We start from the raw sequence: 10,838 nt of genomic DNA on the forward strand, positions 1-10,838 counted from the left end.
GTTGTTTTACCTTTTTATTTAAACGAAAGTCATGATTTGAAAACCCCTCCTTGCACACAGTCACACTGAAGTTGGGGCAAATGCTGTATGTATGTATGTGGCAACAGACGCGCGCGCGTTTGGTTTGTGACAGTTCACTTTTTTTTTTTTTTTTTTTTTTTTTTTTTTTTTTTTTTTTTTTTTTTTTTTAAAAAAGTTAAAGGTTAGAACTAATCGCTTAGGAGTTGATCATACATGTAATTGGTAAAACTAAGCATACAGTAATCCAGTTTTTGTCCTGTAAATCCTTGGATTACCCTTAATTTACATCACTATTTCCCTTTACCCAATTTATTTTAATCTAACTAAAATGCTAGAACGGTCAAGTGAGCAATTTATTATTCTCAGTGAGTTCATGATATTTGAGTGCATTCTGGGAAGGCCAACTTTTCATCCAGGAAAAGGTCTTTATTAAATAATTCTTTAATAGGAGGAGGCAAAAGTGACATCTCTAAAGACTGTTACTGATTGGTACTTCAAGAAGAAACCAACTACTGATATATTCCCACAAGGAAGTGGTGGGATGTTTCCCAAGACCATCATTAGACAACCAAATGGGTTACCATGGAAACAGGCTACAAGTGAAAATGGAAATGAGTGGGCTTTTTTAAATCTTTCTTTTAAATAAAGACCACAACTGCACTTTGCCCAGACTTTATAAGAAAATTAGACAGGATGAATTTAGAACTCATACAAAGCGGTTGTGCTAGAAGGCCACATTCTGAAAGGCAACTTTTGGTCCAAGTTGCACTGTGGTGTCCTCACTGTGCACACACACATCTAATTTCATTACTGTAACTTGCACCTGTGTGTTAGTTGTACAGCTGTGTGCACTATGCTACCTCTAAACAAAATGTGACATGTTATTGCACTTAAGCCTCCTCTTCTTCCTCCAGTTCCACTAGTGGTGCGTGTCTGTTGGCTTGAGCTCCCTCTTTGAATAACACCTTCTTGATGACTCCTGCTTTCGGTGCTCGGATCGTGTGCTGCGGAAGGACACGAGACAAATAAGTGAAAAGAACGGTGACATGGCAAAATGGTGTATCATTTCACAGTAGCTTATTTTTTTCAATGTCCTTCCCAGCAGGGAAGGAGTGCTGAAAAACTGAGCACATACAGCAGTATAAAGCAAAACACACAGGGGAAGCATGCACTGATGAAAAATAAGCCATCTGGCTACTGTGGACAAGAAGACAAAAGAAACCCTAGGCCAAGGAGAGGGGAGGAAAAGTAAGACTGTGGGGCATCTGAGTATAGTAATTATCTGGCCCCTCAGTGTCTTGGGGAGTGATAGTTCAGATTCCACCTGTAATGATTGTTTGAAAACACACACTGTCATGACAGCTGGAATCCATATCTGCGTTTCTTTTGCTATAAGTAAAGTTAACTGCAGACAAATCCCACTTCCAGTGAAAATAGGTTGGTTCTATTAATCTTACATCTGTGGGAAGCATGCAGCACAAGGTACCCACATCCTTATTTCCATCCCTATGTGGAAGGTACAGGACCCTCAGAGAAGAACCCAGTCATCATGCAAAAGAGGGACTAATCATCATGCAAAACAGGGACTTGCCTCCATTTTCATAGCGATCATCACCACCAGAGCATCTCCAGCCTGGACTTTATCTCCTGCCTTGACCAAGACCTGCAAGTTCATGAACACACTGCAGCCAGCATATATGTATATGTTGTTTACATTAGACTTGCTTACATATAGGGTGCTCAGCCAATTGACTGCAAAATAAGCACCTTAAAGTGATTTTCTGAAATCAGCCCCAAAAAAAAAATGTGAGCAGTGTTTATACATAGACACCTTATCAACAAACTACTAGCCACCAGCCAGTTAATGTCAACAATGAACCTTTTTTTTTTTTTTTTTTTTTTTTTTTTACATTTAATGAGTACAAACGTACCAAGTTTATACAATGGTAAACACCTACAACCAAGCTTTATTATCTGAGAAAGGGGTCTAAACTCAGTATTTGTAGTGCAGCTGCCTATATTTGACCATTTAAATGTGGAGCTTTATGAAGGGATCTGTATGCAGGTGCTCGTGGAATGACTGCAGCTACAGGAAGTAGCCATTGCCCATGTGGCATACTTTTTTTTTTTTTTTTTTTTTTTTTTTTTTTTTTTTTTAACCTTCTCAATGGTCCCTGTCATGGGGGCAACTGCCCCACCCTGTGCTGCTGCTCCCGTCACACCGGCCAAATACTTGGGCACTGGCACCGTCACCTCAGCGCTGCCCTCCTAAGGTCAAGGGGGGGGAATGGCAAGATGAGAAGACCAGGCAGGTGCCTGCTACCCAAATGCAGTGTGTGTGTGTGGACAGCATAAGGCCTCACCATTGAGAAGAGATGCACGGTATTGTCGAGGATGACCAACTTGGGCCGAGACAGCACCCCGTTAATGCAGCAATGTAGGAACGAGACTTCGCCCTCTGTCTGTACTTCGCCCCAAACCTGGAAGGACTCGTCGTCAATCTGTGGGAGAACAAACGCTTATTCGGTGAGCAAGAACCAGCACGCTATATACGCTCAGAGATATTTTTTGGAAGTTCCAATGAATTCGAGAGTACTGGATTACAAAAAGCAAACAAACTTTGAAGTGAAACAGCCATTTGGTGGACAGGATTTAAACCAACTGTAATACGGCTTTGCTGCCAAACACATCCCCAATAAGCACGTGCAAAACGTGCCGTTTTTCCCTTTATTATAATCACTGACCGGATACTTTTATCCAAAGTAACTGAGAGCAACTTGACTGATTCGGTCCGTTGGGAATTTTACCGGAGCGGTGCAATGTAATTACCTTGCTCAAGGGTACAAGAGTGCATTTCAAGTCCATGTCTCTAACCATTACGCTGCCTGTAGCCACAGGAAATGCAGCAGTTACACTGGATTATAACGGACGGCTCGAGCCGTCACAGAGACATCTAGCATCTCCCAGCTGTTTCTGCGCTCAGGAGAAGCTTCTAGAAAATCTACCCTTAGCACCAGTTTCAGCTAAGCCTTTGTGACACTACTGAGCGGGTGAAGCCATGTGCCAAGAGAATGGAGTGCCAGTGTTCACTATACCGTGGACTTTGAAAAAACAAAATCAAGAATCATTTTGAAATCTGTAGGGTACTAAAAACAGAGATTTTTATCAAAAGGTATGAAATGTGTAACTTGCAGCAATAGCTTGATAAATGATGGTCAGTACTGCTCTCACTCTGAACACACTCCAAGATAGTTATTGTAAATGTATATTAATAAAACATACCTCCATAGTGTATTTCCCATCAGGATTATATGTAACAGTCACTTCCACTTCTGCAAAAAATGCAAAAAAAAATGTGTTTTTCAACATCCATTGTTCATTGCACAGCAGAGTTCTCTCATCTAGTAAAATTCAGTTTAGGGGAGATTCATTTGTCATTTCAGCAATTCAAAAGTTAATTAAAACACAAAGACTTAATTTCTCTAGGAATTCTGGCATCACTTGTACTGGTGTACACCAGGACCTTACTATAGTAAGGAGCAATGGCACTCACTGCTGTCACCCAGCTGCAATGTCATGTTTCTCTTGTGCAAAATGTTCACTCTCCTCCCAGTGCAGGAGGCGAAAGGTGAATACTTGTCTGTAATGTGAACATACATCAGTCAGGACTTCTTACCGCGTACGAGCAAAATAACCATTAACGGTTTCAGATTAATTATAATGAATATTACAGAGTTCATCTGTGCGTGACTGGACAGCCGGATGTGCGTGCGTGCGTGTGTGTATATAATTTTTTTTTTTTTTAATTTACAGAGTTTTCTTTTAAGGTAAAGTGGAACACAAACGGTTTACAACCTTTTCAACATTTTTATTTAGTTGCATAAAAATTAAATAATTCTCTTTCTCAACACTGAAACTGTTCTGTTTAATTGTATCTAAAAGCTACATATGGATGGCAATGTAATAATAGCTACAGTAAATCCAGAAAAACAAATTGTTCTGCAGCTGGCTTCTGATTATGTTTATATTCAGGTAATGAATAGATTGTATTACATCTAATTAACTTTAACTTTCAATGAGACTTATTAATATTTTAATAGATTAAAATCAAATGGGTTTAAAGTTCTCAAATCGGTCTTCCGTTCTCTGTGTGCCAGGGTCGTGGACACAGATAGATTACAAAATAAATAAAAGGAGGATAAGTGTGTACTGGAATATGATCAACAATTTCTCTTTTCTTTCATCAAGTGACACCACTGAGCAAAATAAGGGCAGACGGTAGCTGTCATCGGTTCCCCTGTTGTCCCTGTCGTACTGCAGCCCGTGTGTGCGACTGCTCACCGTGGGACTGAGCACTGAAGTGCTGCGTGTGTGCCTGCTCGCGCAGCAGTAGCCCCAGCGCCGCCTGGCACACCACCTGGTGGGAGGGCGCCTGCGGGGCGGGGAAGAGCTGCGCGTGGTGCTGTGCGATGAAGCTTGTGTGCACGTTTCCCGCCTTGAACTCCGGGTGGCTCGACAGATGGAGCAGGAAGTCGATGTTAGTGCTCAGACCCACAATCTGATGCCGCGGAAACACAAGAGACACACTCGTGACCTGTCTTGCAAAACAGAATGCTATTCTGTTCTAAAACTGAATGCAAACCACTTCATGGGTTCCCCTAATGTTACATGGAAATGTCAACACGCTTTTTGATTTGTTAAAATTTTCCTTAATGAGAAAAGAACTGCTTTAGGGCCGTTAAAGGGTGTTTGTCTAGACTCACGTTGTACTGGCGCAGGCAATAGCGCAGCTTCTTCAGGGCAGCAGCGCGGTCCTCCCCCCACACCACCAGCTTGGCAATCATGGGGTCGTAATGCACAGACACTTCATCTCCTGCGCAACACAAAACGGGGCAGCGGCTCCAGAATGTGCTCTACGTTTTACGAACTCTGTTCCGGTGATGAGCTCCGTGAACAGAGAGCCGACCCATGACCGACCCATATTTCTAAAAAGGGAAGTAAGACAACAGGATGTATTTCATTTCGCACCTTGCCTAACGCCGGTCTCGATGCGCGTGTGCTCATCGGACTGTGGCGTGGACAGGTGCAGTAGCGGCCCTGCCCCAGGGAGGAAGCCATTGTTGGGGTCTTCAGCATAGATGCGTGCCTCGAAAGAGTGACCCCTCAGTTTAATTTCCTCCTGAGCGAGAGGCAGCTTCTCCCCAGCAGCCACCTGTCAAAGGCAAATTCCACATGGTCAGATCCTTAAGCTCATTACACGGCAGCAGAAAAACTCATACATGCATAGGATACGTGTCCTTCAGCGAGTGGTGAAACAGCAGGTAGGACTGGTGCCTCGCAGCTCCTGGGCTGTGGGTTTGAATTCTGCTCTGTGTGGAATGTATATGTTCTCCCCATGTTCCCAGAAGTTTCCTTACACAGTCCAGACATGTTTTAAGGGGACTGGTGACTAAATTGCCCATAGTTTGCTGCACCACGTCATACAAGTGAACTTGGGTAAAGGAGTCTGCCAAATACCAGTTAATAACCACTATATCTTGTTCTGGAGAAAAGCCTCTGCTAAATGAATAAATGTAAATTGTATTGCTGTTATTTACATGTTACATACTACTGAAATAATTGATAAAAGTCAAAATACTCAAATACAAAATATATAATTTTTAAAAGAGTGGTCTCCTTAAGGTTTGTAATTTTGTATCATGTTAAACTGTTTGCTTTAACTGGTCAGCTCACCTCAAATATTTAAAATATGACTTGTCTGATATAAAATCATGTCTGCTAGAATTAGACAGCAGTTTTTTTTTTCCTGCTGTTCTGGCTTTTTTTTCTGCAATCTAACAACTGGATGCTGGGTTGTGTTCGCTGTGTGTGTAACAAATCTGTGAAAACTCGAGTGAAGAAAAGAGTTAGGAACATTTTTCTGTTTATTATCTTCTAAAATCCAAACTCGTGAGGTAGGAGCCAGTGTACTGAGAGAGAACTCTATATTAGTCCAGTGAAAGTACTATACAGTTGACTCCTTCAGCGAATGGTCCACAGACTATAAACAGACATTTTCCCTTTCTCTGGTGCAGATACCACAGCTAGGTTCCCGTCCCCCAGCACAGCTCTCACCCTCAGCTGCCATTCCACAAGATCGGTGCCGGTGATCATCTCCGAAACAGGGTGCTCCACCTGCAGCCTGGTATTCATCTCCATGAAGTAGAAGTTGTGTTGAGCATCCATAATGAACTCCACGGTGCCTGGGCAGGGACGGGCAGGGAGACGCAAGGAAACCCATCAACGTGAGCCAAGGAGAAGTGGCTGCTTGGCAGTGGCGCCCTTGTCTGTGGTGACTCACCTGCTCCCACATAGTTTACTGCCTTTGCTGCCCGCACTGCAGCCTCACCCAGCTTCTTCCGCACCTCGGGGCTAATTCCCGGCTATGAACATACACAGAAACAAACGTGCGATCTGATGTCACAGGGCAGTTACAGATATTAAGTCAGTAATAGTAAACTGTAAATATCACCATCACAAATAAGTTCTGCACTGTGTCCATGGTATACTAAGCATGCACAACCCCAGCATGTTCAAATATATGTAAAATTAAATCAAATGGAGGTGTGCAGAAAGCAGTTTCAAGAAATCTTTTACCCCCGGTGCTTCTTCTATAATCTTCTGATGTCTCCTCTGGACGCTGCAGTCTCTCTCGAAGAGGTAAACGGCGTTCCCGTGCTGATCTCCGAACACCTGGACCTCCACATGTCTTGTAGGGGTAAGAACAAGCTTCAAGATTCAAAGCAGAAAGAAACCACAGCCCTCAAAAAAAGCAGATTTTGTCAGCAGGTAACAGGAACCTGGGATTCTCTACAAATTTCTCCACCAGCATGACGTCATCGTTGAAGGATTTGCGAGCCTCCCTCCGAGCAGACTCCAACTGGTCCTGGAACTCAGCCTCAGAGTGTGCGATTCGCATGCCCTGCAGGGGGCGGTATAATTGCACCAGTTCAGACACACAGGCCTCAGAAAAAGTTATTTCTAAAGAATTCATCAACTGAAAGCGGCTTTGCCCACTTGCCTTTCCACCCCCGCCACGGACGGCTTTGATCATCACAGGATAGCCTATTCTTGCCGCTTCTGCTCGCAGCTTCTCATCCGATTGGTCCTCGCCATGGTAACCTTCAATAATGGGCACTCCTGCAGCGGACATGATGTGTTTGGATGTACTGGGGGAAAGAAAAAACATCTGAAAAGTTCACCTCTTTTGACACAGGACCAAATTTCCTATGTAACAATTTGTGCACTGAACCAATAAGTACATTCCTGACCTTCTGAGAGCAACTGAAAAGGTCAGGATATGAGCGCAAAAACAATACCTCTTGATGCCCATGTCTCTTATAGCAGAAGACGGAGGACCGATGAAGATGATACCTTCCCTTTTACAAAGCTCTGCAAATTCGGTGTTTTCTGACAGGAACCCATATCCTGGATGGATTGCCTGTAGCAACAGCAAGAAAGACCAACAGCAGACTGTGGAGGTGAAGTTAGTTTTCCATGAACTGTCATGTTAGTTTCTGCTCCACTGTGTCCATCAGTTTCTTCTGTAAACCACATGTGAAGGGCAACGTGTGTATGAGGACTAGACTACCCCTGATCCTTGGATCAGCACTCTATCAAGAGAAGAGCCCTATAAAAATGAACTTAACTGCATGGAACTGAATGTGATTTTCAAGGTGGCTAATAAAGTAGGAAAGATACTAAGGTGAGTGTTTGCTCATCAGCATGGCATTGTTATCAGGGGAAATTTCACTTAGGATTGCACAGAGGATTCCTAGTTCTCATTTTTTTTTTTTTTTAAATAACTGCAACAAAGAGAGCATATTCAAATGTTTCACACAACTTGTGACGTCCTTTTGGCAGAGATTCTTTGCGTGGCATTTCGTCTCTTAATTAAGTTTTGTCAAGCCATATTTCAGAAAGAGAAGTCTCAGAAGAGCGGCGAGGAATATACCTGTGCGCCAGACCCCTTTGCAGCCCCCATGACCTTCTCCATGCACAAGTAACTCTGCTGGGATGCTGCTGGACCAATGTGAAATGCTTCATCTGCCTGTAATGCAAAAAATCAAACCTCATTAAAATCTCAACAGTAAAATTACAATATGGATGAACAGAGTGATATATCAAGCTGGAAAAAAAGATAAAATGGTTATATGTCAACAGATTGAATTAATACAGGTTTTTGGGGGTGCATGTGCTATTCGGGTTGGAGCCGCTCCCTTTCATTTGAAGGACCCAGGTTTAAATCCCATCCTGTGTCGTACTACCCTTGCGCATGGTATGTACTCTGAACTGATACAGTAAAAATTACCCTGTTGCATAAATGGGTAATTCAAGTGTACAAAAAATGAATGTAAATATGAAACATGCTGAACAAGTGCCTGGGAGATGCACCAAGGGACAAACTATTGGTCTGGGTTCGAAGACCAGAAAGCAAACTCTGAAATAAAATGGACAAGAAGCTGGTTGTCCTCACCATGGCTACGTGCATGGCGCTGCGATCTGCCTCGCTGTACACCGCCACGGACTTCACGCCCATCTTCTTTGCCGTCCGCATCACACGACAGGCGATCTCCCCTCGGTTGGCGATGAGCACTTTCTCGATTCTGCTGCTCCCTGAACCAAGACGAAGAAAACGTACAATTCGTAGATCCCTCGCCAGTGGTGTTTTGAGCATTAAATTTAATTGGCTAATTAAATAGCAGTTGAACGACATGGGTTCGAACCTCACCTGCTGCCGTAGCCCCCATGATCAAGGTGCTTGAATTAATACAGTAAATATTACCCAGCTGAACAAATGAGTAAAATCATTATGAGTCGATTTGGGGACAGGTACGAGTGGCATAAATAAAATTAAAATGAAACGGATACCAATAGATACACAATCAGCTCTAATGCATGTTTTTCATCTCTAAACAAGGTTATGTATGACATTGCAAATATCCAGTTTATTTTCTGATGTTCCACTCAGCAGTTCCTTACCAACTGATGCGTATCGCAAGGCCCCCTTGGTCCATATCCATTTCCTAAAGAACAGAAATATGTCACCAGGGAGTTCCTGCTCCACACTTACTGTCAAAATGTGTCTCTGTGTGTTTACACACAGTCTGAGATCGATTGTCCTGAGCGGGGCTGCGGCAAGCTGGAGCCTAGCCTGGCAGCACGGGGCTGGGGGTGAGCAGGTAAGGGACACACCCAGGACAGGACACCAGTCCATCACAAGGCACCCCAAGCAGGAGTTGAACCCCAGACCCACCACAGAGAAGGACCCAGCCAAACCTGCTGCGCCACCGCATCCCCCCCCATTTTCAGCATTTTCAATCATTCTCATCCCCCTACCATTTGTATCTGTACCCAGAATACCTGATAACCACACCTGCATAAAAATCATTGTACTGTATCTTGCAATAGATGACATTTTTTTTTTTAAAAAAAGAAAGAAGAAAGAAAACCTGCTTTGCCATGAAGCAGTCCTTTCCAGAAAACCCCTGTACTATGTGTGCAACGTGTTATTACTACATTATTACTATTTAAGGTTAGAGCCCAGTGTATTGGAATGAAAGGACTTGAAACACGTCACTGCTGTGTACTTCACTGCCGTTTTGAACATGCCGCTTTCGTTTTATTCAAGCTGAAAGCATGTGTGTGTGTATATATATATTATATATATATATATATATAAAGTGTGTGTATATACATACAAAATGTGTGTACATACAGTATATATAAAATGTATATAATGTGTGTATGAGGGAATAAGCGCGCAGCTCATTGGGTCCCACATGAGCGCTCGCGACACTTTAACCCAATGAAAGCCCGATGCTAATGAACGTTAGCTGCTCCTATTGAGCGTTGCTACATTAATGCAATATTGCAGTCACGGACTAGTACCATCTAAATCTGCATTCAGCACTTTTAATAAGTTACTCTGTCTAGAAATAACGAGTTTATCCACACGACTTAGCCTATGACAATCTTTTTGACCACGATTCATTCATGATTATCGTCCTGATCATGTCATGATTAAAATAGCTCGCTAACCTGGCTTGCGTGGCATAGCGATTTACCCGTCAGTTAACAAACACGGTCGAATAAGCCAATAGCAAGGAGAGCTTTTATTTGTAAATGTTGTTTGATGGCAATGAGACGGCGCTTACTGGTGGTGCAGCGGGGCGCAGAGCCCCCGGTAACAGTGTACTCTCCCCAGGACAGCGGCCATGTTCGCGTTGTCGATCTCTAACCGGGGCGCTCAAGAAAAACCCTCAGCAAACCCACAAACGACAGGTTTAGCTTGCCAGTTGCTTGTATTTTTGCACCACTCGTTCCACATACAATGTCATGAATTGTGTATTCAAAAACTGGAACATGTCTGAAGGAATGAGCACGTTTATTGAACGGGATTTCGGTAATTTAACAGTAATCGGGAAAGTTTGACCCCAACGAGGACCCGTAGTAGAAACTAACCAATAGGAATGAACTGTATATTCGTTCAGATAGTTTGAGGCAAATTTCAAGAATGGTTTGTCCACAGAGAGGACCCGTAGTAGAAACAGCCAATAAGAAATAGAGGTGTGTTCGCTCTCACAGAGAATAGGGAAGTCTGAAGGAAACCCTTTTACAGGGCTATTCTGTAGGGGCAGCAGGTGGCGTAGTGGTTAGAGTCGTTATCAGCAAAGTTCAGCAAATTCAGTGTTTTCTGACAGCAACTCATTTTCTAAATGGATTGCCAGTAAAAACAGGATCACGGAGCAGCGGATGTGACGTAACAGTGTAAATGG

At 43.1% G+C, this 10,838-nt stretch overlaps 1 protein-coding gene across 1 annotated transcript; it reads right to left on the reverse strand.

Annotated features, from left to right (window-relative positions):
* Window positions 1–251: 251 nt before the first annotated feature.
* Window positions 252–10,444, reverse strand: mccc1 (methylcrotonyl-CoA carboxylase subunit). Its single transcript, XM_018757297.2, has 19 exons — window positions 10,218–10,444; window positions 9,043–9,086; window positions 8,537–8,676; window positions 8,015–8,110; window positions 7,380–7,501; window positions 7,082–7,229; window positions 6,861–6,982; window positions 6,658–6,769; window positions 6,362–6,443; window positions 6,136–6,263; window positions 5,050–5,233; window positions 4,785–4,894; window positions 4,363–4,579; window positions 3,575–3,661; window positions 3,304–3,353; window positions 2,385–2,522; window positions 2,182–2,289; window positions 1,613–1,684; window positions 252–1,025 (listed from the first exon to the last, which is right to left on the reverse strand). Exons 1-19 carry the CDS (start codon window positions 10,277–10,279, stop codon window positions 912–914), a joined length of 2,136 nt encoding a protein of 711 aa, XP_018612813.1. The 5' UTR covers window positions 10,280–10,444; the 3' UTR covers window positions 252–911.
* Between the last annotated feature and the right edge of the window lie 394 nt (window positions 10,445–10,838).

The sequence above is a fragment of the Scleropages formosus genome, chromosome 8, assembly GCF_900964775.1.
Source record: "Scleropages formosus chromosome 8, fSclFor1.1, whole genome shotgun sequence".
NCBI classification, from domain to species: Eukaryota; Metazoa; Chordata; class Actinopteri; order Osteoglossiformes; family Osteoglossidae; genus Scleropages; species Scleropages formosus.

What these genes read in the sequence shown, in the direction of transcription:
- mccc1 (XM_018757297.2), bottom strand. Translation starts at nt 10,279, where the DNA reads ATGGCCGCTGTCCTGGGGAGAGTACACTGTTACCGGGGGCTCTGCGCC. An exon ending in ATTGCAGCTGGGTGACAGCA is followed by an intron (nt 3,354 to 3,574) that starts GTGAGTGCCATT and finishes CATTTTTTGCAG; the next exon opens with AAGTGGAAGTGACTGTTACA. An exon ending in TGATCGCTATGAAAATGGAG is followed by an intron (nt 1,026 to 1,612) that starts GCAAGTCCCTGT and finishes GTCCTTCCGCAG; the next exon opens with CACACGATCCGAGCACCGAA.